The sequence below is a fragment of the Rhinopithecus roxellana genome, chromosome 3 (assembly GCF_007565055.1).
Source record: "Rhinopithecus roxellana isolate Shanxi Qingling chromosome 3, ASM756505v1, whole genome shotgun sequence".
Lineage (NCBI taxonomy): Eukaryota > Metazoa > Chordata > Mammalia > Primates > Cercopithecidae > Rhinopithecus > Rhinopithecus roxellana.
Window position 1 is genome coordinate 16,914,152 of NC_044551.1, and position 26,252 is coordinate 16,940,403.

The window sequence follows — 26,252 nt, forward strand, 5'->3', positions numbered from 1 at the left end:
TGAAGGTGATGTTGGGGACCTTCTAGAATCAATGCAAAGCTATGGACAAATGAAGACTTGGTAGACTAAGACAACATAAAAAGCGAAGGAGAGAAAATGGATGTGGATGATGACCCTGAGAAGAACTTTCCAACACAGTGATCTGATTAGCAAAGGATTAAGTGAAGTTCTTGAGAAAATTAGTGATGTACTCGAATATGTTTGCAAAAATTGATGTTCTTTGTGGTTATTCTGTGAAAGTTAAGCATGAAGGGATGACTATTAGGTTGTGTTAGGCTGTACTTTGGGGAAAAATTCTACTCCAGAATATTCCATTTACATTTTGAGTGACAGAACTGCATTTAGATATTTTCGCTCACAAAATACTTAATCTCGAAGTCTGGCATATAATACCCTTTAAGAGAATCATGAAAACATCCACATAGTTTGGTAGATTGAAACAAGAAGGAGGCTCATCCCTTGCCTTACACAGAGTCTCCTTTGGTTGAAAATCACTTAAACATTGAACTGAGAACATTTGCTGTGTTTCCTGATTTATAGATATGTTTCTAAGAAACATATCTATCACTTCCAAACAGTCCCAGCTGGCGTAGCTAAGGCTGTGTAATTGATAAGATGCATCTGGCTTCAAGGCACAGATTAAGTACAAGAGCAGGCTCTTGCTGTCGCTGGAGAATCCGGTTGGGGTAGGAGCTACATCTCAGGACCACTTGCTCTATATATGAGTGCCAAGATAAATCTAGAGCAGGGAGAGGCAGAGAGGCAGGCAGCCTGCTGGGTTCTTCCTGCTGTTGAAAACTTACCCGGCCCTTACAGAGGAAATTTTCCTCCTCTCTTCTGCCCTGAATGTTTTCCCAAACATGAAGGTAAGAGAATAATTTCATTACTTTTGTAAGTGAAGCTATCTTTTCAAATGAACAGGGGTAATAGAAATGTAATTTAAGTGAAGAGGGGTAATACTTAACTGAAAGACATCAAGTAAGTAGAAGGCCAGAGAAAAATACAGAAGAAAAAGATCTGGGGGTGGTTTTTAGAAATCCTTATTTAAACATATTTAACAGTTCAGCCAAAGTAAATTCCTTTTTCTTATCTTGTGGTTAAATTACAGGCCCAGAGGTCTGGGAATCAGGAATTGGAGGCAACGTTTCTGAAAGTCCCGATAAAATCATAAAGAAATACAATAGTACTATTGTTATTTCTTGGGAAAAACTTTCCTCTGGTGTATTTTTTATTTTTATTTTTGCTTGTTCGGATTTGGAGCCATGCAATAGGGTCCTGCAATTTATCTAAGAGCTAATAGAAAAGTAAATTTGCAGACTTGGAACTTGAGAATTTGAAATATTGGATGAAAGAGTCAGCATTGTGAGAATAGAAGATACGAGTAGATGGAATAAAACTAAAGGTCTACCAACTATACCTGTTGGCCCAATGCAAAAAGGCCAAATATTAAAAAACAAAACAAAACAAAACACAACCAAAAAAACTATTCAACTAAAGACAAGACCAAAGACAGAAATCACTATCATAGGCTAAATCTCTGGAATGCAAAAATAAGTTGAGATTGCTATTAAAATTTTATTATTGTAAATTTTGGTATTTAAACTTTAAAAATGTTGCATTGTAAGGAATAATTTCACAGCTTTGTCAGTGGCTAGATTGCTTCCATAGTCACTGTATTGTCCATTGTGGCACCGAATCCAAGCTCGCTCATTATTGGGGTTAGAGGAGGAGCAAGATATGGGTCTTGATTAACCCATGCCTTCTGTGAAATTAAATAATTAAAAATTAAACACAAATCACAAAGTTAGTATGTTTAAAGTTATGATGGGCAGTCATAAAAAAGAATGAAATCATGTCCTTTGCAGCAATACGGATGCAGTTGGAGGTCATTATCCCAAGAAAATTAACACAGGAACAGACAACCAAATACCACATGTTCTTAATTTTAAGTGGGAGCTAAATATTGGGTACTCATGGACATAAAGATGGCAACACTAGACACTGCACTCCAGCCTGGGCAATAGGGTGAGACTCTGTCTTGAAAAACAAACAAACAAACAAACAAAAAAAGAATATGACGTTCTTCTGAAAGTCATCTAGCCAAAATGTTTTTTCCCAATATTTGTGTTAACTGTTAATCTTTTACTTTATTTTACAATGAGAAATCTTAATAATTGATTTGTGCTTAAAAACATGTTCACAGTTATTGATTATTATAATATTTTACTGCTGTAATAATAAATATACTTTATCCTTTAATTGGTTGACAAAATATCAACAAATAAAGCAATCAATTTTTTAAAAATTTTACATATAGGGGCTTTCCAGCAAAAATTGGGAAGCCTGCTAGACAAATTCTAAAAGAGCTGTAACACTAAAGCGATTATTTCACTCCAAGTTGCATGCAGAATTCTTACCTGTACTTGAAAGTGGACATTCATATTCTACAGTAAACCTGAAGGACATGCTTTGGGGATATGTGACAAAGAAGGACACTTGTGAAAGCCTTGGGCTATCAAGAAGCTAGAAATGGTTTTTATGTCAGACCTTTTAAAAGGAGGCAATATTTTGGCTCCACAGTCCCTATGTGAACTAAATTCAGAGAGACAGTGACAGGATTCCCTTTGGTTCTCTCTGTGTTCTTGGATAGGAAATAACTTGTGTCTGAGGCATTTGAGAAGGACGTCAGGGCCAAGGGACTTCCCTCGGAGCTGATTGTGGGCCAGCCATTTGTTCTGTCCGTCCAGGACTGAGCTGAGCGTGGGACCTGTGAACCTAGGGAAGGGTCATCACAGTGCCTAAGCACAGTGATGTGGTCAAGCCCAGTAATGTCTCAAATCAGGATTGTAGCTGGGACATATTCGAAGAAGGAGATAGAGCTAATGCTCATTCAGTGATGAAAAAGAGGAGAATATAGTTCAGGGGAATATAGTTCCAGCTTAGCTACATTGACACAGAACAAAAATACCATACACCTTTTCTTTTTCTTTTTCTTTTTTTCTTTTTTTTGAGACAAAGTCTCACTCTCTTACCCAGGCTGGAGTGCAGTGGCATAATCTCAGCTCACTGCAACCTCTGCCTCCTGGGTTCAGGTGATTCTCCTGCCTCAGCCTCCCGAGTAGCTGGGACTACAGGTGTGCATCACCATGCCTGGCTAATTTTTGTATCTTTTTTTTTTAGTAAAGATGGGGTTTCACCATATTGGCCAGACTGGTCTCGAACTCCTGACCTTGTGATCCACCCGCCTCAGTCTTCCAAAGTGCTGGGATTACAGGCGTGAGCCACCCACCACACTTGGCCCCATAAACCTTTTCAACCAAGCAATTCTTTTATGGAGTCAGTTCAGATGTATGTCTATTACTGTCATTCATGTGATTTATTTGTGTCTGTTCTATCTCTCTTGTTCATTTATAAGGTATTCTTTCCAAAGGTAAGGAAGCATAACTGCTTCCTTTCAGAGTCCAGGCTAGCAAAATTTCAAGAAATGCTTTTGGCTAATAGATTCACTTTGTATAACTCATGAACAGAACTGGTCTTGTAATAAGCAGACCTTGACGGGTTATAATGAGTATGTATATGAAGAATGTGATGGCAAAGGCATCCATGATGATAAAAAGCATATTTCCTAAAATTTCATTGAAATTCTTTATTTTAAAAAGTACTTTTAAATTTGAGACAAGATCTTGCTCTATTGCCCTGGCTGGAGTGTAGTGGTGCAATTATGGCTCACTGCAGCCACTACATCCTGGGCTCAAGTGATCCTTCCACCTTAGTCTTCCGAGTAGCTGGGACTACAGGTGCCTGCCACCACGCCTGGCTAATTTTTGTAATTTTTGTATTTTTTGTAGAGATGAGGTCTCACTATGTTGCACAGGCTGGCCTCAAACTCCTGGGCTCAAGTGATCCTCCCACCTTGTCCTCTCCAAATGCCAGGATTATGGGCATGAGCCACCACACCTGGCTGAAATTATTTTAAAACACCTGTGACAGAATGTTAGAAATAATTATTTTTGATATCCACATTTTGGCTGAGAGTCAAAGGCCAAGAACAAGTACTCAGTATTTTTTGAAATTTTATTTTATTTTTTGAAATTTTATTCATTTAGTTATTTTATTTGTATACATTTAAGGGGTACAAGTGCAATTTCATTGCATGGATATATTGGGTAGCATTGAAGTCTGGGCTTTCACTGTATCTATCTCCCAAATAATGTACATTGTACCCATTAAGTAATTTCTCATCACTCTTCCCTTTCTATCCCCAACTCTTCTGGGTCTCCAATTCTATTATTCCATGCTTTTTGTCCATGTATACACATTATTTAGCTCCTACTTGTAAGTGAGAATATGAGGTACTTGATTTTATGTTTCTGAGTTGTTCCACTTAATATAATGGCTCCAGTTCCATCCATGCTGCTGCAAAAGACATGGTTTCATTCTTTTTTAAAAAACTGAACAGTATTTCATTGTGTATATACTGCATGTTCTTTATCCAATCATCTGTTGATGGACACTTAGGTTGCTTCCATATCTTTGCTATTGTCAATAGTAGTGAGATAAACATGTGAGTACAGGTATCTTTCTGATATAATGATTTCTTTTCCTTTGGGTAGATACCCAGTAGTGGGATTGATGGATGCGATGGTAGTTCAATGTTTAGTTTTTTGAGAAATCTCCATAATGTTTTTTATGGAAGTTGTACTAATTTACATTACCACCAATAGTATATATTGGTGGGAATATATACTATTTCCTATTCCCACTTATCTCTGCATTCCTACCAACATCTGTTATTTTTTGACATTTTTAAAGAGAGATAGGGTCTTGCTCTGTTATCCAGGCTGAAGAGTAATGGTGCAATCATAGCTCACTGCACCCTGGAATTCCTGGGCTCAAGTGATCCTCCTGACTCAGCCTCCTGAGTGGCTGGCTGGCACTATTTGGTCATGTGCCACCATGCCCAAATAATTTTTTTTTTGAGATGGAGTCTTGCTCTGTCTCCCAGGCTGGAGTGCAGTGGCATAATCTCAACTCACTGTAACCTCCGCCTCCTGGGTTCAAGCGATTCTCCTGCCTCAGCCTCCCACATACCTGAGACTACAGGTGCGTGCCACCATGCCTGGTTAATTTTTTGTATTTTTAATGGAGACGGGGTTTTACTGTGTTAGTCAGGATGGTCTCGATCTCCTGACCTCATGATCTGCCCACCTCGGCCTACCAAAGTGCTGGGATTACCAGTGTGAGCCACCACACCCAACTGCCCAAATAATTTTTTAAGAATTATTTTATGTAGAGACAGAGTCTTACTATGTTGCCTAGGTTGGTCTCAAACTTCTGGCTTCAAGCAATCCTCCTGCCTTGGCCTCCCAAAGTGTTGGGATTACAGGTGTGAGCCATCACATTCAGCCAATTTTTTTCACTTTTTAATAGGAGCCATTCTGACTGTGTAAGATGATATCTCCTTGTGGTTTTAATTTAAGTCTCTGATGATTAGTGATGTTGAGCACATTTTCATATGCTTGTGAGCCATTTGTATGTCTTTCTTTGAAAAATGTCTGTTCATGTCTTTTGCCCACTTTTTAATGTTTTCGTTGTTGTTGTTGCTATCATTGTTTGAGTTTCTTGTAGATTCTGGATATTAGTCCTCTGTCAGATGCATAATTTACAGATATTTTCTCCCATTCTGTAGGTTGTCTGTTCACTCTGTTGATTATTTCTTTTGTTGTAGACAAGCTTTTAATTTTAATTAAGTTCCATTTGTCTAATCTTGTTTTTGTTGCTTGTGCTTTTGAGGTCTTAGTTATGAATTCCTGGCCTATACTAATGTCCAGAAGAGTTTTCCCTAGGTTTTCTTCTAGTGTTTTTATAGTTTCAGGTCTTACATTTAAGTTTTCAATCCATGTTGAGTCGATTTTTGTATAAGGTGAGAGAAAGGAGGATCTTCCCTTTTTTTTTTTTTTGAGACGGAGTCTCACTCTGTCGCCCAGGCTGGAGTGCAGTGGCCGGATCTCAGCTCACTGCAAGCTCCGCCTCCCGGGTTCACGCCATTCTCCTGCCTCAGCCTCCCGAGTAGCTGGGACTACAGGCGCCCGCCACCTCACCCGGCTAGTTTTTTGGATATTTTAGTAGAGACGGGGTTTCACAGTGTTAGCCAGGATGGTCTCGATCTCCTGACCTCGTGATCCGCCTGTCTCGGCCTCCCAAAGTGCTGGGATTACAGGCTTGAGCCACCGAGCCCGGCGGATCTTCACATTTTAAAGTGAGATGCTAGACATTCTATGCAATATTACAAAGAGAGTATTCCCAAATCTGTTTGGTGACCCTTAGGCCATCCCTATTCTCAAGAGAATACAACATAGTGTATAGGAGATACAGGAAATGCTACCCTGTGCAAATTTGAGAAAATGTAAAGGCACAGACCTCCTTTAGCCGAGTAAATAAACCCAACAGTATCAGCTACAGCGTGGACATTCAGAGTTTGGCAGGACACGGATGTGTGCAGTGATCCCATGGCCCGCATATGGATGGTTAAAAGAGAGCCAGATTTGGGTTGTCAGAGACACTGCCTGTGAGAGTGCTTGTCTGCAGGATGAAGCAACCCCAAGAAACAGCATTAGTTTGGAAAGGACCCCCAGGAAGCAGGCATGGGTGAGAATCGAAAGTGATTAACAAAGGGATGAATCATTTGTGCCAGAGTACAGTGGCTACAGAGTAGTAGGAAGACATCCAAAGAATCACAAAAACACTGCGAGAGATAAAGAATCAGCAGTCAAATGTCTAACATTGATTTACCATCACCAGACTCCAGCTGGGTCAGTCAAGCAAGACTCTGTTTTGCTCTTGTCTCTCTCATTCCTGTTGGTCTGATTTTGGAGAGGACAGAGGCAGCCTGGGGAGGTGGGGAAGAGGAGTAAGGTGGTGCAATTTTGAAGTGGACTCCACTACTCCCTCATCACAAGCATCCAGAAACTGAAAGTAAGAGAGAGATTTGAAAGTGGAGGATAAATTGAAGTTTGAATATTATAATAGATTGTTTTCTGAAAACGTGATTAGTGGTTAATACCTAATAATGACTAGTAAAGCTGTGAGATAGGCTTTCCCAGGGACAAGAAAAAAAATGAGCTGACACAGCACAGAGGAAAGACGCACTGTAGAAAAAGAAAAAAAAAAAAAAAAACCACATAGCTTATAATTTAAAACAAAAAAATCTTAAAAGTTATATGCTCTACATGTTTGTTGAAGTCAGAAAAGTATTCATAATCTCACCCAAATAACCTCCCCCAGCATTGTTCACAGTTTCCCAACTCCTTGGCAGCTTTTCACCCTTTCAGATATGCTAATCAGCACAATAAGCTTAAACATTTTTAGAACTATAACAGCCAGAAACAGGCAGGTAGAATTTTACAAGTGAAAAGAAGATACCTAATAAGAGAATGGGTTATCTAAGAAGATAGTGGAAATATCCAGAAAATAATGTTAAAAAGACTTTTCATAGGTACATTGAGAAAAAGAGTTTTGGGGAGTTCAAGAAGAAGAGAGAAAATATTGGACTATTAAAATGTGAGATGATTTTAAAGTCCTTTATCCAGAGTTATAAATTGGATGCATTTGATATTCTTAGAGAATCAGTAAAGATTTGAACTGCATTTTCTCCATCACCTTCAGCTGTCAGTTAAAGTAGGAAAATACATACAGATAAAGTAGGAAAATATATAAAAGAAACTACTTATAATTTGACAACCAGAAATAAACTGTTATGCTTTATTATTTTTCTTTGTAGATTTTGTTTTTCAATGCACATTTGATTTTTCAAACAAAACGTGATCACATTTTACGTACAATTTTGTAACCTATCAGATCCTCAGTATTTAGGCTTGTGCTATCACATAAAGATGATTATAAAAGGCCTCAGGAGTGTTTTATTTTAAACACCAAAGGGACCACCTACAGTACTAAGGAATAATTTGAGAGTCACCACCCCCTGCCTACTGCTGTGCTTCAACCTTGGTTACCGACTTAGGAAGCTTGATTTCTTTTTAAAATCAGCCATTCACACTGCTGCTTCTTTCAGGTTTTCTCTCCTCTTGGTATCCTCCGGAGTGCTGTAGTCAGAGAGAACGGGAGTGGAATAAGAGATTAAAAGATGATGGGACCTTGAGGAAATGCTTGAAACCATTTAAGTCTACTGAATATTTTCAATTTGTGTGTCCATGGCATCACCAAACCCTTGTCTTTGCAGAATTCAATAGTAGGAGATAGAGTTTGATAGGATTATACCAAATTTTAATTTTTTTAAAAAAACATTTATTTATCTTTGTAATTTATTTATTTCTTTTAACTGACAAATAAAAATTGTATGACTTTTCGTGCACAACATGATGTTATAATATATGTATATATTGTAGAATGGCTCAATTGAGCTAATGAACCATTTGCATTACCTCCCATACTTATCATTTGTAGGGAGAATACTTAAAATCTACTCTCTCAGGAGTTTTTAAGAATATAACACATTGGTTCTAGAGCAGCCTGGCCAACATAGTGAAACCCCATCTCTACTAAAAATACAAAAATTACCCAGGCATGGTGGCGCTCACCTGTAATCCCAGCTACTTAGGAAGCTGAGGCAAGAGAATCACTTGAATCCGGGAGGCAGAGTTTGCAGTGAGCTGAGACTGCGCCAGTGCACTCCAGCCTGGGTGACAGAGCAAGACTCCATCTCAAAAAAAGAAAAATAAAAAGAAAATAATACATTGGTATTAATTAAGTCACCATTTTGTATGCTAGATCTCTTGAACTTATTCCTTCTGTGTAACTAAAGTTTTGTATCCTTTGACCAACATCTGTTCAACAATCCCCACCCTGACCCCACAGCCTTTAGTAACCATTTTACTCTTTACTTATTAGAGGTCAACATTTTTAGATTCCAAATATAAGAGATCATTCAGTATTTTTCTTTCTGTGCTTGTTTTATTTCACTTAACATAATGTTATCTGGGTTAATCCATGTTGTCACAAATGACAGAATTTTCTTCTTTTTTAAAGGCCAAGTACTATTTCATTGTGTCTCTTTACCACATTTTCTTTATCCCCTTATCCTTGGATGGACATTTAGGTTGGTTCTGTATCTTGGCTATTGTGACTAATGCATCAATGAACATGGGAGTGCACATTGCTCTTTGATATACTGATTTCATTTACTTTGGATACATACTCTGTAGGGGACTGCTGAATCATATGCTAGCTCTATTTTTATTTTTTTGAAGATCCTTCAAACTTCTATTTGAAATAGAAACTGAAAAGATAAGCAGAGTCACTTAGCCTTCTCCCTAGTTCTTTCACTTTTTATACACCCAAGTCACAAATCTTGACTTGTACAAATGTATTAGTTTTTAAATCATTTTAGAAATGTAAGCTAAAGAAAAAAACTATTAATGACAACTATAGTAGCACTAAAATAACTTATCAAAGGATACACATGATGTAAATTCTGACATCAAAAAATATAAACTATTTGATGAGAGAGTAACAATGTAGAGTTGTATGCAAAGTTAAGTTGTAATCACTTTGAAATAGACTGTTGTGATTAAAAGACGTTCTCTGGAAGCCTCATGACAAGCACAAAGCAAAAATCTTCAGTAGAAGCACAAAACAGAAATAGTATTCAAAGAATACCACGACTGAAAACCGCGAAACCACAAAGACAGCGAGAGAGAAAGAAAGAAAAATGTATCTTCCAGCCTGGGCAACATAGGGTGGCCCTATCTCTACAATAATTTTTAAAAAATTAGCTGGATGTGGTGGCACATGCCTGTGGTCCCAGCTACTCACAAAGGCTGAGGTGGGAGCATCGTTGGAGCCTGGGAGGTCGAGGGTGTAGTGAGCTGTGATCACACTACTGCACTCCAGCCTGGGCAACAGAGGCCCTATCTCCAAAAAAGTATGTACAAAACAACAACAGCAACAACAACAACAACAAAATAACAAAATGGCAGTAGTAAGTCCTTATCTATCAATAATTACCTTGAACGTAAATGAATTAAGTCCTCTAATGAAAAGACATAGAGTAAGTGAATGAATAAGAAAACAAGACACAACTATATGTTACCCATAGGAAACTCACCTCACTTTTAAGGGCACACAGACTGAAAGTTAGGCGATGGAAAAAAAGATATTCCACATCAATAGAAACCAAAAGAGAGCAGGGGTAACTATACTTACATAAGACAAAATAGACTTAAAGTCAAAAACTGTAAAAAAGAAATAAGAAGGACATTATATGATGATAAAGGAGTCAACTCATCAAAAGGGTATAACAATTGTAAATATATATGTACCCAACCTCAGAGAACCTAAATATATGAAATAAATATTAAGGATATGATGGAAGAGACAGATTGCAATACAATGATAGTAGGGTATTTCAATACCCCACTTTCAACAATGAAAGATAATCCAGAAAATTAGTGAGAAAACATTGGATTTGAACAACACGTTAGACCTAATGAATCTAACACACACAAACACACACAGAGAGAGAGAGAAACATTCCATCCAACGGCAACAGAATACACATTCTTCTCAAGTGCATGCGGAACTTTCTCCAGGACAGATAACATGCTAGGGCAAAATACAAGCATCAGCAAATTTAAGAAGATTGAAATTATATCAAATATCTCTTTTTTCTTTTTTTGAATTGGAGTCTTGCTCTGTCACCCAGGCTGGAGTGCAGTGGTGCAATATCAACTCACTACAACCTCCGCCTCCCAGGCTCAAGTGATTCTCCCACCTCATCCTCCCGAGTAGCTGGGACTACAGGCGTGAGCCACCACATCCAGCTAATTTTTGTATTTTTAGTAGAGACAGGGTTTCACCACGTTGGCCAGGCTGGTCTCAAACTCCTGACCTCAAGGGATCTGCCTACCTTGGCCTCCCAAAGTGCTGGGATTACAGGTGTCAGCCACCATGTCCAGCCTCAAGTATCTTTTCTGACCACAGTGGTATGACACTAGAAATCAATTATAGGAGGAAGCTAGGGGTAATGTTATGTGCCTGTTGTCCCAGCTAATTGGAAAGCTGAGGTGGGAGGATTGCTTAAGCCCAGGAGTTCAAGGTTGCGGTAGCTATGACGGTGCCAGTGCACTCCAGCCTGGGAAACAAAAAAAGACCCTGTCTCTAAAAATAAATAAATAAAAATAAATGAATGAATATAGGGGGAATTTTGAAAAATCCACAAATATATGGAAATTAACGTGCTTCTCAACAATAAATAGGTCAGTGAAATTAAAAGGGAAATTACAAATCTTTAGATAACAAGATAAAAATCTTTTATTTTATTTTATTTTATTTTATTATTATTATTTTTTTGAGACAGAGTCTCGCTCTGTCACCCAGGCTGGAGTGCAGTGGCGCGATCTCGACTCACTGCAAGCTCTGCCTCCTGGGTTCACACCATTCTCCTGCCTCGGTCTCCTGAGTAGCTGGTACTACAGGAGCCTGCCACCATGCCTGGCTAATTTTTTTTTTTGTATTTTTAGTAGAGACGGGGTTTCACCATGTTAGCCAGGATGGTCTCAATCTCCTGACCTCATGATCCACCTGCCTGGCCTCCCAAAGTGCTGGGATTACAGGCGTGAGCCACTGTGCCTGGCCAAAATCTTTTATCTTAATATAAACAAAAATGGAAACACAACATACCAAACATATGGATACAGTAAGAACAGTTCAAAGAGGAAGGTTTAGAACAATAAATGCGTACATGAAAGAGAATAAAGATTTAAAATAAATAAGCTAATGTCATACCTCAAGGAAACAGAAAAAGAAGAATAAACTAAACCAAAGTTAGTATAAGAAAGGAAATAATAAAAATTAGAGCAGAAATAAATGAAATAGAGACTAGAAAAACAATACAAAAAGATAAAATAAGTTCTTTTTTGAAAAGATGAACAAATTTGACAAACTAGATTAATTTAAAAAAAGAGAGGATTCATAATACCACAAAAATACAAAAGATCATCAGAGACTATCATGAACAATTATACACCAACAAATTGGATAACTAAGAAGAAGTGGTTAAATTCTTCTATCCATTTAGGTCCTTTAAGTGTTTCTGTAAACTGTTGTTCAAGTTTAATGTTTTCTTATTAATTTTCTGTCTGGATGATCTTCCAGCATTGAAAGTGAGGTACTGAAGTTTTCTACTGTTATTGTATTGCAATCCATCAGATCCTGTGGATCTGAAGAAAGAGATGGGTTACAATATAATATTTATATTTTGTATAAATATAAATATTTGTTTTATGTGTTTAGGTGCTCCAAAGCATACCACATATAAAGACTGAATCATAAAAAAATAGAAAATCTGAACAGAACAATAATGAGTAAAAAGATGGAATCTGTAATCAAAGATCTTCCATTAAAAAAAAAAAAAAAAAAAAAAAAAAGCCCAGGACCTGATGGCTTCATGGCTGAATTCTACCAACCATTTATTTTTTATTTTTCCTCACTGTCACCATTTTTATTCAGCATAATACTGAAAGTCCTAACCACAGCAATTAGGCAAGAGAACAAAATAAATGGTATTCAAATTTAAAGAGAAGAGGTCAAGTTGTTTTTGCTTTTAAACAACATGACCTTATATTTAGGGAAAACTGTAGGCTGGGCGTGGTGGCTCCTGCCTGTAATCCCAGCACTTTGGGAGGCCAAGGTGGGTGGATCACCTGAGGTCAGGAGTTTGAGACCAGCCTGTCCAACATGGGAAAACCCCATCTCTACTAAAAATATAAAAATTCACTGGGTCTGGTGGAGCACACCTATAATCTCAGCTACTTGGGAGACTGAGGCAGGAGAATTGCTTAAACTTGGGAGGCCGAGTTTGCAGTGAGCCCAGATCGTGCCACTGCACTCCAGCCTGGGTGACAGAGCAAGACTCTGTCTCCAAAAAAAAAAAAAAGTAAAGACTACACTAAATAAATCTTAGCAGTGATAAATGAATTCAGTAAATTTGCAGGCTACAAAATCAACATGCAAAAATTAGTAGCATTCCTACAGGTTAACAGAGATGATTCTGAAAAGAAAATCAAGAAAGAAATCCCATTTATAAAAGCTACAAAATAAAATACCAAGGAATAAATTTAATCAAAGAAGTTAAAGATTCTACAAAGAATACTATAAAACACTGACGAAAGTAATTTAAGAGAACACAAAAAAGGAAAGATATCCCATGTTCTTGGATTGGAAAAATTAATACCATTAAAATATCTATGCTCCCCAAAGTGATCTACAGATTCAATGCAATCTCTATCAAGATATCAGTGAAATTATTCACATATATAGAAAAAATTCTAAACATTTATAAAACAGCAAAAGACCCCAAGTAGCTAAACAAATCCTGAATAATAACAATGCTAGAGGCACCACACTACCTGCTTTTAAATTATACTACAAAGCTACAACAAAAGTAGTCTGTAAAAAGATAATAGTTTATACAAAAACAAGTAGTATGCTAACAAAAATAGCGTACTAGTGTCCTAAAAACAGACACATAGATGACTGGATCAGGATAGAGAACCAAGAAATAGATTTGTGTACTTACAGCCAAGTCATTTCTGAGAAAAGTGGTAAGAACATACACTGGGGCCAGGTGTGGTGGCTTATGCTTGTAATCCCATCACTTTGGAAGGCCAAGGTGGGTGAATCACAAGGTTGCGAGTTCGAGACCAGCCTGACCAATGTGGTGAAACCCCGTCTCTATTTAAAAAATACAAAACTTAGCTGGGTGTGGTAGCGCATGCCTGCAATCCCAGCTCCTCAGGATACTGAGGCAGGAGAATGGGTTGAACCTGGGAGGCAGAAGTTGCAGTGAGCTGAGAACATGCCATTGCACTCCAGCCTGGGCAACAGAGCAACACTTTGTCTCAAAACATACAAACAAACAAAAAAACAAAACAACAACAACAACAAAAAACCAAAAATACATTGGGGACCACGCATGGTGGCTTGTGCCTATAATTCCAGCATTTTGGGAGGCCAAGGTGGGTAGATCATGAGGTCAGGAGTTCAAGACCAGTCTGGCCAACATAGTGAAACCCCATCTCTACTAAAAATACAAAAATTAGCCAGGTATGGTGGCACATGCCTGTAGTCCAGCTACTTGGGAGGCTGAGGCAGGAGAATTGCTTGAACCCAGGAGGCGGAGGTTGCAGTGAGCTGCGACCATGCCACTGCACTCTAGCCTGGGTGACGGAGTGAGACTCCGTCTCAAAAAAAAAAAAATGCGGGCCAGACATGGTGGCTCAGAGTTGTAATCCCAGCACTTTGGGAGGCTGAGGTGGGCAGATCACGAGGTTAGCAGTTTGAGACCAGCCTGATTAACATGGTGAAACCCCATCTCTACTAAAAATACAAAAATTTAGCTTGGCGTGGTGGCATGTGCCTGTAATAATTTCAGCTACTCAGGAGTCTGAGGCAGGAGAATCGCTTGAACCCAGGAGGCAGAGGTTGCAGTGAGCCGAGATTGCACTACTGCACTCCAGCCTGGGCAACAGAGTGAGACTCTGTCAAAAAAAAAAAAAGAAAAAAGCAAAGAAACATTGGAGAGAGGATAATCTCTTTAAGAAATGTTGTTGGGAAAACTGGGTATTTATAAGAATAAAACTAGATTCCTATCTTCTGCCATATACAAAAATAACTCAAATGAATTAGATTTAAATGTAAAATGTGAAATTATGAAGCTACTAGAAGAAAACATAGGGAAACATCATAGATCAATGGTTTAGGCAACGTTTTTTGGGGTAAGATCTCAAAAACACAGAAAACAAAAGCAAAAATGGACAAATGGGATTATATCAAGCTAAAAAGCTTCTACAAAGCAGAACAATCAAAACAGTAAAGAGAGACAACCTATGGAAATAGAGAAAATATTTGTAAGCTATTCATCTGACAAGGGATTAAGAACCAAAATATATAGGGAAGTAACTCAGTAGTATATATTAATATTAATCTGATTAACAATGGGCAAATGCCCTGAATAGACATTTTTTCAAAAGAAGACATACAAGTGGCTAGCAGGTATATGAAAAAATGCTCAATATCACTAATTGTATTAGGCCATTATTTGTGTTGCTATAAAGAGATACCTGATACTGGGTAATTTATAAATAAAAGAGGTTTATTTGCCTTATGGTTCTGCAGGCTGCATAAACATGGCATCAACATCAGCTCAGCTTCTGGTGAGGCACTCAGGGAGATTTTACTCATGGCGGAAGGTGAAGCAAGAGCAGGTATGTCACATGGCAATAGTGAGAGCAAGAATGAGTGAGGGGACCAGGTGCAGTGGCTCATGCCTGTAATCCCAACACTTTGGGAGACTGAGGCGGGTAGATCACATGAGGTCAGGAGTTCAAGACCAACCTGTCCAACATGGCGAAACCCCATCTCTACTAAAAATACAAAAATTAGCCAGGCATGGTAGCAGGTGCCTGTAATTGCAGCTACTCAGGAGGCTGAGGCAGGAGAATCACTTGAACCCAGGAGGTGGAGGTTGCAGTGAGCCGAGATTGTGCCACTGCACTCCAGGGTGGGCAACAGAGCAAGACTCTGTCTAAAAAAAAAAAAAGAATGAGTGAGGGGGAAAATGTCATACATTTTTAAACAATCAGATCTTAACGAGACTCACTATTGCAAGGATGACACCAAAGGGATGGTGCTAAACCATTTATGAGAAATCCACCCCTCCCAACAGGCCCCACCTCCAACATGGGGATTACATTTCAACATGAGATTTGAAAGGGATATCTAAAGTATATCTTTCTGCCCCTGGCCCCCTGAATCTCATGTCCTTCTCACACTAAAATAGATACCTGCCCAATAGTCCCCCAAAGCCTTAACTCATCTCAGCATTAACTGAAAAGTCACAAGTCTCAAGAACAAAGTGCAATCTAGAGGTAAGTTTCTTCTACCTATAAGTTTGTAAAATCAAAAAAAGTTACTTACTTCCAAGATATAATTGGGGTACAGGCATTGGGTAAATTCTCCTTTCCCAAAGAAGAGAAATCAGCCAATAGAAAGAAGCTACGTGCCCCATGCAAGTCTGAAACACAATAGGGCAGTCATTAAGTCTTAAAGCTCCAAATAATCTCCTTTGACTCCAGGTTCCACATCCAGGACACACTTCTGTGAGGGGTGGGCTCCACTCCACCTCTTGGGCAGCTTTACTTCTGTGACTTTGCAGGGTTCAGCCACTATAGTTGCTCTCATGGGTTGGAGTTGAGTGCCTGAAGCTTTTCCAAGCTCAATATGTAAGTTACTGGCGGATCTGCCATTCTGGGGTCTGGAGGACAGTGGCCCCCTTTCCACTAATTCACTAGGCAGTACTCCAGTGGGGACTGTGTGTGGGGGTTCCAACCCCACATTTCCCCTCTTTACTGCCCTTGTAGAGGTTCTCTGTGAGGGTTCCACCCCTAAGCAGACTTCTGCCTGGGCAACCAGTCTTTCTCATACATCCTCTGAAATGTAGGTGGAGGCTGCGAAGCCTCCTTCACTCTTGCACTATGTGTGCCTATGAACTTAACACCACATGGAAGCTGCCAAGGCTTACAGTTTGTACTTGTTGAAGCAGCAACCCAAGCTGTATCTGGGGTTCACTGGGCTAAGGCTGGAGCTGGAGAGTGGCCTGCATGCAGGGAGCAGTGTCTTAAGGGCTGTGCAGGGAAGCAAGACCCTGAGCCTGGTCCATGAAGTCATTCTTTCCTCCCAAACCTCCTGACCTGTGATGGGAGGGGCAGCCTCAAAGATTTCTAAAGTGCCTTTGAGGTCTCTTTTCCATTGTCTTGGCTATTAATACTTGGCTCCCTTTTAGTCGTGCAAATCTTTCTAGCAAGTGGTTGCTCCAAAGACCCCCTTGAATTCCTCTCCTGATGATGCTTTTTCTTTCTCTGCCGCATGGCCAAGCTGCAGATTTTTCAAACTTTTATACTGTGCTTACCTTTCCTATATCAATTCCAACTTTAAGTCATTTCTTTGCTCCTAAATCTGGGCATAAGCTGTTAGAAGCAGCCAGACCACATCTTGAAACTTGCTGCTTAGAAACTTGTTCTACTAGATACCCTAAGTTATCACTCTTAAGTTCAAACTTCTACAGATCCTTAGGGCGTAAACAGAATACAGCCAAGTTCTTTGCTAAGACATAACCAGGTGACTTTTGCTCTAATTCCCAATAAGTTTCTCATTTCCATCTGAAACTTCATCAGCCTAGACTTCACTGTCCCTATCACTATCAGCATTTTGGTTACAATCATTTAACCAGTCTGTAAGAAGTTTCAAGCTTTCTTTCATTTTTCTGTCTTCTTTGGAGCCCTTCAAACTCTTCAAACCTCTGCTCATTACCCAGTTCCAAAGCTGCTTTCACACTGTTAGGTGTCTTTATAGCAATGCCCCAATTCTCAGTACCAATTTTCTGGATTAGCCTGTTCTTTGTGTTGCTATAGAGAAATATCTGAGGCTGGGTAATTTATAAAGAAAAGAGGTTTAATTGGATCATGGTTCTGTAGGCTGTACAAGCATGACATCAACATTTACTCAGTTTCTGGTGAAGCCTGCAGGGAGCTTTTACTCATGGCAGAAGGCAAAGTGGGAACACGCATGTCACATGGCAAGGGTGAGTGCAAGAGATAACCCAGACATTTAAAGTAGAGCTAATACTAATCCTTCTCAAACCCTTCCAAAAAATTGAAAAGGGCCGGGCGCGGTGGCTCAAGCCTGTAATCCCAGCGCTTTGGGAGGCCGAGACGGGCGGATCACGAGGTCAGAAGATCGAGACCATCCTGGCTAACATGGTGAAACCCCGTCTCTACTAAAAAATACAAAAAACTAGCCGGGTGAGGTGGCGGGCGCCTGTAGTCCCAGCTACTCGGGAGGCTGAGGCAGGAGAATGGCGTAAACCCGGGAGGCGGAGCTTGCAGTGAGCTGAGATCCGGCCACTGCACTCCAGCCCGGGCGACAGAGCGAGACTCCGTCTCAAAAAAAAAAAAAAAAAAAAAAAAAAAAAAAAAAAAAAAAAAAAAAAAAAAAATTGAAAAGGAGGGAATACTTTCACATTCTTTTTATGAGGCCAGTGTTATCCTGATACCAAAGCCAAAGAAGTACTTACAAAAAAAGAAAACTACATGCCAATATTCTTGATGAACATAGTTAACATAGATACAAAAATCTCAACAAAATAGTCACAAACTGAACAACACATTAAAAGGATCATCTACCATGACCAAATGGGATTTATTCTTGAAATGCAAGGATGGTTCAACATACACAAATCAATAAATATGTTATATGAGATTAACAGAATGGATGACAAAAACTATATGATCATCTCATTAGATGCAGAAAAACGTTTGACAGAATTCAACAACATTTCACGATAAAGACTCTTACCAAGTTAGGTACAGAAGAAAAGTACCTTGAAACAGTAAAGGCCATATATGAGAAGCCCACAGCTAACATTATACTCAACAGTGAAAAATTGAAAGCCTTTCAGTTAAGCTTTGGATCAAGACAAAAATGCCCACTTTTGCCACTTTTATTCAACATAGTATTAGAAATTCTTGCCAGAGCAATTAGGCAAGAAAAAAGAAATAAAAGGCATCAAAATAGAAAGGAAGAAGTGAAAATGTCTATGTTTGCTGGTGTCACAATCTTATATGTAGAAAACCCTACATACTCCACCAGAAAACTGTTAGAACTAATACATGAATACAGTAAAATTGTAGAATATAAAATAAACACTAAAAAGTACATTTCTATAAACTAGCAACAAACTATATGAGAAAGAAATTAAGAAAACAATACCATTTTCAATAACTACAAAAAATATTTAGGAATAAATTTAACGAAGGAAGTTAAAGACCTGTACATTGCAAATTACAAAACACTGATGAGAAATTGAAGAAGACATAAACAAATGGAAAGATATCCCTTGTTCATGGATTGGAAGAAAATATTGCTAAAATGTCCACACTACCCACAGTGATCTAGAGTTTTAGTGCAATCTTTATCAAAATTCTAACATCATTTTTCAAAGAAATAGAAAAAATATCTTAAAGTTTCTATGGAACCGCAAAAACCCCCAAATAGCTAAGGCAATCATGGGCAAAAAGAACAAAGCTGGAGGTATTACTTTCCCTGATTTTAAGCTAAACTACAAAGCTATAGTAATTAAAACATCATGATCCTGGCAAAACCATAGACCCATCAACCAGTGGAACAGAATAGAGAACCCAGAAATGCATCCCACATATATGGTCAATTGATTGGTTTTGCAAAGGTACCAAGAATACACAATGGGGAAAGGATAGTCTCTTTAGTAAATGGTACTGGGAAAACTGGATATCCACATGCAGAAGAATTAAATTGGACCCTTATCTAGCATCATATATAAAAATCTACTCAAAATGGGATGAAGCCTTAAGCATAAGACCAGAAACTGAAAAATTGCTTGAAAAAAATCTAAGGGAAAAACTGTATTGTTCTAGGTAGGGTTTTTTTTGGATCTGAATCCAAAAGTTCAGGCAACAAATGCAAAAACAGACAAATGGGATTATAACAAACTAAAAGCTTCTGCGTAGCAAAGAAGACAATCACCAGTTTTCAGAGACAACCTGCAAATTGGGAGAAAATATTTGTAAGTCATGCAGTCAATAAGAGGCTAATATCAAAAATATATATGGAGCTCAAACAACTCAATAACATGAGGCTAATATCAAAAATATATATGGAGCTCAAACAGCTCAATAATAAGAAGACAAAAAACCCAATAAATTATCGGCAAAGTACCAGGAAAGAGAGATGGAAGTAAAGCAAAAATAAAAAATGGACAAGAGACCTGAGTAAACATTTTTGAAGGGAAGACATGCAAATGACCAACAGATATGTTTAAAAAGTGCTCAACATTGCTAATCATTAGAGAAATGCAAATTAAAATCACATTGAGTTATCATCTCACACCCGTCAGAATGGCTATTATCAAAAAGACAAAAGGCAACAAGCGTTGGTATGGATGTGGAAAAAAGAGAATCCCTGTACACTTGTACACTTGGTAGGAATGTAAATTATTACACCTATTATGGAAAACTGCATGGAGGTTTCTCATAAAACTTAAAAAAATTGTCATATGATCTAGCAATTCTACTTTTGGGTATTTACAAAAGTAAATGTTCATTGCAGCACTACTCACAATAGCTGAGTTATAGAATCAACCTGAGTGTCCCTCAACAGATGAATGGATAAAGAAAATGTGGTGTGTGTACACAATGGAATAGTATTTAGCCTTAAAAAGGATGAAATTCTGTCATTTATGACAACATAGATGGAATTGGAAAACATTATGTTAAGTTAAATAAACCAGGCACAGAAAGACAAATAGCATATATTCTTACTTATATGATGTAAAACAATCGAACTTGTAGAAGCAAAGTAGAATGGTGGTTACAGAGACTGGGATAATAGAGCAATAAAGGTCAAAGGGTACACAATCTCAGTTAGCAGAAATATATTTTGAATTCTATTGTACAGTGTGGTGAATGTAGTTAATATTGGTGTATCATACATTTCAAAATTGTGAAGAGTAAATTTCAAATATCTTTACTACAAAAAAATGTTAAATATTTTAGGTGATAGAGATGTTAACTGGCTTGATTAAATTATTTCACATTGTATTTAGAAATCATAATATCACTTTGTACCTCATAAATTTACACAATTATAAATTGTCAATTTGTAGTTATAAAAAGAAATGCAAACTAAAGTAATACTTTATTGTTTTTCTTCTCCAGGTGATAAGCTTATTCATTTTGGTGGGATTTATAGGAGAATTCCAAATTTTTTCAAGGTGAGGACTTTTTGGGTTGTGTGTAAAAATCATTAAATTAAAAAAAAGTTTTAGAAATTCTTTAGTCTAATTTTGACATTGCAGTTTGAATCTGTGTATCCCTCTAACATATTTTCTCTTTCCATATTTTTATAAAAGACAATGATAACAAAAGTGTGTTTTAAAAATTATTCTTCTTTTACTTAATTTTTCTCCCTGTAAAATGGAAGACTAAAAGTATAAGTTTTTTGTACCAGTGCCATGGTTTTATCTGGAATGCAGATAATCACAGTGGACTTATATATCTTAGAGCAATATTTGGTCTTTAAATATAATCCTTGCAAAACGTCCTCTGGATTTTAAAGGTTGAGAGTTTTTTAAGAAAATAGTCTTGTCAGTTCTTGAGGCCTGGAGAAAAGCCAGCATCGTTTATCCAAGGCTTTGTTATTCTCTCACTGTGTCAGATTGACAAGACAGAGCCAGGTCAGTTCACTTTATGGAACGATCAGAAAATGTGTCAGGGACTGTGCTAGGTACTGGGGATACCGCAAGGAGCAAGAAGGCACAGGGAACATGCTGGGTGATTCGTATCTTGAGCCAGTTCATGGCAATATGAATGTGCTCAGGGCTCTGACAGAGGCCTGCTCAGGGTGATGCGGGAGCACAGCAGGAAGGTCAAGCAAACTTCCTCTCCTAAGCCTCCATGTTTGGGGAAGCCCTCTGCGTTTCCCCAGGACAGAGACTAGAAAAATAACAGTAAGTTCAGATTGTTCAAGGTTGTCAAAAGTATTCAGGTATTTTGATCATTGGTACCCTATGAAAACCACTGGTTGGCAAGATTGGCCCTGTGAAAGCAGCCGAGGCACACACTACAGAATGAGAGTCATTACTTTCAGAGTAACCTGACCCTCTTAAGACATGCAAGAATCATCTTGACTCAAGATATTGCCCAGCCAAGGAATGTGCTGGGAATCCAGAATTCAGGAATACTAGCTTTTATCCTTCGTAGAGTATCATTTTAGGCAAGGCTTCCTTAGTCTCTTAAAGCTGACTCGGGTAGTCTTTTCCATATGACACAGCCAGAATGTGAGCATTGTATGAGAGTCAACTCTCCATTTTTACGTGTACTTTATTTTGGTGGAGCTGTTTAAGCTCAGATTGCCCGCCTTGGTTGTATGCTTGAGAAATGGCCTAAATGAACAGGGGATGCATATAAATAAATTCCTGTCCATTCAGCCTCTGCCAATTTTTAGTTTTCCACTTCTCATGGGGACTTTTTATAGTTTCTTGTCTCTCAGTTAAGTGTTTCTGGATAACTCTTCAACTCATCATTCAGAATCTCTTCAAACGCCATAAAACCTTCCTCCCTTCAAAGGTCATAAAACATATTTACATATGTTTTCACCTACCTTCCCAACTCAAACTCTCCCTTATCTGTATTCCCGTAACACATTATATTGAATGCATTTCTGTTCTGAAATCCATCAAATGAGATATATTGTACTATGATTATTTGTTTATACATCTGTGTCTCTGTCCTTCCTTCTATCAATAGTCAATGACCTACCTTTTTTAAAAAAATTAAATTAAATTTTATTTTTTATTTTTTATTTTTTTCTGAGATGGAGTCATGCTCTGTCACCCAGGCTGGAGTGCGGTGGTGCAGTCTCAGCTCACTGCAACCTCTGCCTCCCAGGTTCAAGCAATTCTTCTGTCTCATCTCCTAAGTAGCTGGGATTACAGGCATGCACCACAAAGCCCGGCTAATTTTTGTATTTTTAGTAGAGACAGGGTTTCACCATCACGGCCCAACTGGTCTCGAATTCCTGACCTCAAGTGATCTGCACGCCTTGGCCTCCCAAAGTGCTAGGATTACAGGCATGAGCAACCATGCCCGGCCAATGACCTACCTCTTTTATTATTTCTACAACTCTAGTGTCTTTAGAATCTGTCATATAATAGATTTTTTTTTTTGAGACGGAGCCTCCCTCTGTCACCCAGGCTGGAGTGCAGTGGTGCAATCTCTGCACACTGCAGCATCTGCCTCCTGGGTTTCAGTGATTTCTCCTGCCTCATCCCCCTGGGTAGCTGGTATTACAGGCACGTGCCACCCTACCTGGCTAATTTTTTTTTTATTTTTAGTAGAGATGGGGTTTCACCATGTAGGCCAGCCTGGTCTTAAACTCCTGACCACAGGTGATCTGCCTGCCTCAGCCTCCCAAAGTGCTCAGATTACAGGTTTGAGCCACTGTGCCAGCATAATAGATGTTTAGTAAAAGTGTTAATCTCTAAGTCAGTGGGGCTCCCTCCATTTTTATGTATTTTAGGATACTTTTAGTGTCACTTAGGAAAAAATATTTGAGGCAACATTTAACTATTTTTGGCTGTTTTCACTATTCTTTGTGTTCCCTTGTATATCTTTCTACTTGCTTTATGATGGACAATTTGACACTGTGGCAGTGCCTCCTCTCCAGTCAACTGCCAGTGGGACTCCTATGCCCCTTGGTCAGAATGCAATGGCTGTACCAAGACTCAGGTAGGAACACGCAAAACTTTGTATTTGATTATTTATGTGCAGAAATATTTAGGCATGGCCAAAATGGTGTTAACTTTTGAATGTTCATTAAATAGTGTCAATGTTTTTTGAAAACCATGTTAGTAATTTTGAGGGGAGAAAAGTATGATTTGTTTAATAATTAATATTGTAATAAAGTAACTTGTATATTCATTTTCCTTGAAGGACTTTTCTAGATCTTATCTTGGAGCTAGAAATGTAGATAGGCTAAAAGTTCAAGGCAATTTACTAACTCTTTAACTATGAGAGAAATAGGAACAACGTAGAAAGAAATTTTTAGATAATTTAAAATGTTTTATATTCACTGAGTTCAACTTTTCTTCTCATCTCAAACACACACTAGCAAATAGCAAAATGGCTGCTTGATTTTACTTCACAAATAGCGAACAACCATGAAAAAAAATTTTGCGAAATGTCTTAAAGTTTAATTGCTAAGTAATACAAGCACAATGGAGAACTTAATCTGAGTATTATAAAAAGCTTCTAAAAATGTTTGTATTCCTTATAAAATGTTCATTGGAGAAAATACAGAAAGTTATAAAGAAATAAAGCATTATTCATAATTCTGCCTCTTTCTTTCTTTCCTTCCCTCCTTCCTTCCTTCCTTCCTTCCTTCCTTCCTTCCTTCCTTCCTTCCTTCCTTCCTTCCTTCCTTCCTTCCTTCCTTCCTTCCTTCCTTCCTTCCTTCCTTCCTTTCTTTCTTTCTTTCTTTTTCTTTCTTCTTTTTTTTTTTTTTTATCGGCGTCTCGCTCTGTCTCCAGGCTGGAGTGCAGTGGCGCAATGTCGGCTCTCTGCAACCCCCGCCTCCCGGGTTCAAGTGATTATCCTGCCTCAGCCTCCCAAGTAGCTGGGTAGTCCCAGCCGCGTGCCGCTACACCCAGCTAATTTTTTGTATTTTTAGTAGAGACAGGGTTTCACCATCTTGGCCAGGATGGTCTCCATATCCTGACCTTGTGATCAGCCCCGCCTCGGCCTCCCAAAATGCTGGGATTATAGGCGTGAGCCACTGCACCCGGCCAATTCTACCATTTAGAAGAAACAAATTATATAACATCATTTGGTATTTATTCCCTCAGCTCTGTCTACTTTTTCTCTGTGTATGCTTATAATTTAAAAAAATGAGATTATTTTATCATAGCTTTGTATTCTACTATTTTAATCTAACATTATACTATCAGCAAAATAATTTATAACAGCAGTATTATGTTCCATGATATGAATATAGCCTTCTTATTTTTCCACTTCTTTATTGTTTGATTTATTAATTTTTTATTTTTTTATTGTTTGATATTTACATTGTTTCCATTTTTGTTGTAAAGAAAACTTTAATAAACAGTTTGAATGTAGATATCTGTCCTCTTTTCCCACATTTTTCTGAAGATAGTCCTAGAAATAAAATGTTCATCTTAAAGTTTCTGAACATTTCAAGAGTTACATATTCTAGAAATAGTCCAGTTTGGGTAAAAATATTTATTTAAAAATCACTTTTAATTAATAAAATAACAGAATCATACCATAGAAGATAATTATTATTTTGAAGCATCATCATTATCATCAGGTATTTATTTAGTACCTACACGGTGGTATTTTCAAAACAAATTGCCTGAATAAAGCATTTGGCTTCTAGCAACTATAATAAATAACAGCTCTGATTACAGGCAAACAGGTACATGAATAACAAGCAAAGGTCAAAGAAACATCAAACACGTTAAATATTTTTATCATTTAAAAAGAAGAAAGAACACTAAACAGAAGCAGAGAGATAGAGGGTGTTTTTTATACAAGCAATTTTTTTCTTTGATTGAAGGTGCAATGGATACATCCTAGATTATACAAACAAAATTTTCATTCAGAGAGAGACAAGTGAAAATGAGAAAGGGCTTGTAGGGTCAGACTTTGACAGGTGAGAATGAGACTGTGGAGAGTGGCTGCCATCAAGGGCTCCCTGATAATACGGAGAAGAAAAACACTTTCTTATGCAAACAATGCCATCTGTGCTCTGGAACTTCACAAAGGACACTGTTAAGTCACACAGGAGCGGCATCTTCATCACTTACAAAGAGACTAAAAACGGTATCAAGAAACCTTACCGAGTTCTGTTCCCCACTCATATTCCTCTGTGGCTCCTTTGCTTAAACAAGTGAAAGGCACTAGAGCCATGCTAGGGCTGGTGTGTACCTGCTCAGAGTTCAAATTACGCCACTGTGACCCCTCATGACAAGGAATTCCCATTTCTAACCCAATTCAGGATGGATGAATAAGTTCGACATTGATATGTACAGCAGCTCTTCCCGGTTGATTTCACTCAAGGTTTAAATCCTCAGGACGCTCAGTTTTGGTTCCGGTTTTGTTTTGTTTTGTTTTGTTTAATGGAGAAGAGGTGAGTACAGGAAGAGGCCTGGAAGATGCTCACTGATTGCCAGGGGTAGCTTTTTCTTTTCGTTTAAACGTTAGATACATGTCTTCATAGTGAATGAGGATTTAAAAAACCTTAGTATGTATTAGTTGTAAGTTTCTCATTTAGTTTGATAATTTCTTCAGTTTTCCTATATTCTTTTCCCTCAAGAGGTTTGTATTTTACATGTTCCTTTGTAGATGGAGCTTCATCTTTGGATTACGTAGGTTTCTGTTTTGTAAGTTTGACTTCCGTATTCATGTACTTCTCTCTGAATTGTTTTGCTTGCCTTTCTTCCTAAAGAAGGCTTACAGTTTAGCTGAAAGGAATTGCCACTACTCTTCTGAAGGTTTCCCTAACTCTGCTTCATTTTAACCCTTTCCTAGTACCCTTATCCTCTCTCCAGAAAAAGTCATTTCACT

The 26,252-nt window shown here is 38.2% G+C and overlaps 1 protein-coding gene and 1 non-coding gene across 3 annotated transcripts in view; one reads left to right on the top strand and one right to left on the bottom strand.

The window, feature by feature from the left end:
- Positions 1-589: 589 nt before the first annotated feature.
- The window catches only part of C7 (complement C7), an 81,483-nt gene continuing 55,820 nt past the window's right edge, over positions 590-26,252 (top strand). Inside the window, exons 1-4 of one of the 2 annotated variants that reach the window (XM_030927370.1) lie at positions 644-866; positions 15,193-15,281; positions 20,826-20,881; positions 23,321-23,396. In XM_030927370.1, the coding sequence (XP_030783230.1) occupies positions 722-866; positions 15,193-15,281; positions 20,826-20,881; positions 23,321-23,396 (366 nt within the window). In that variant the 5' untranslated portion in view covers positions 644-721. Of the gene's footprint in view, positions 867-15,192; positions 15,282-20,825; positions 20,882-23,320; positions 23,397-26,252 lie in introns of both variants that reach the window. The other variant, XM_010381770.2, reaches the window with a different exon arrangement.
- LOC115896660 lies at positions 2,316-2,377 on the bottom strand. The gene has a single exon (XR_004056568.1). It is a non-coding gene; the product is annotated as a U7 small nuclear RNA (small nuclear RNA).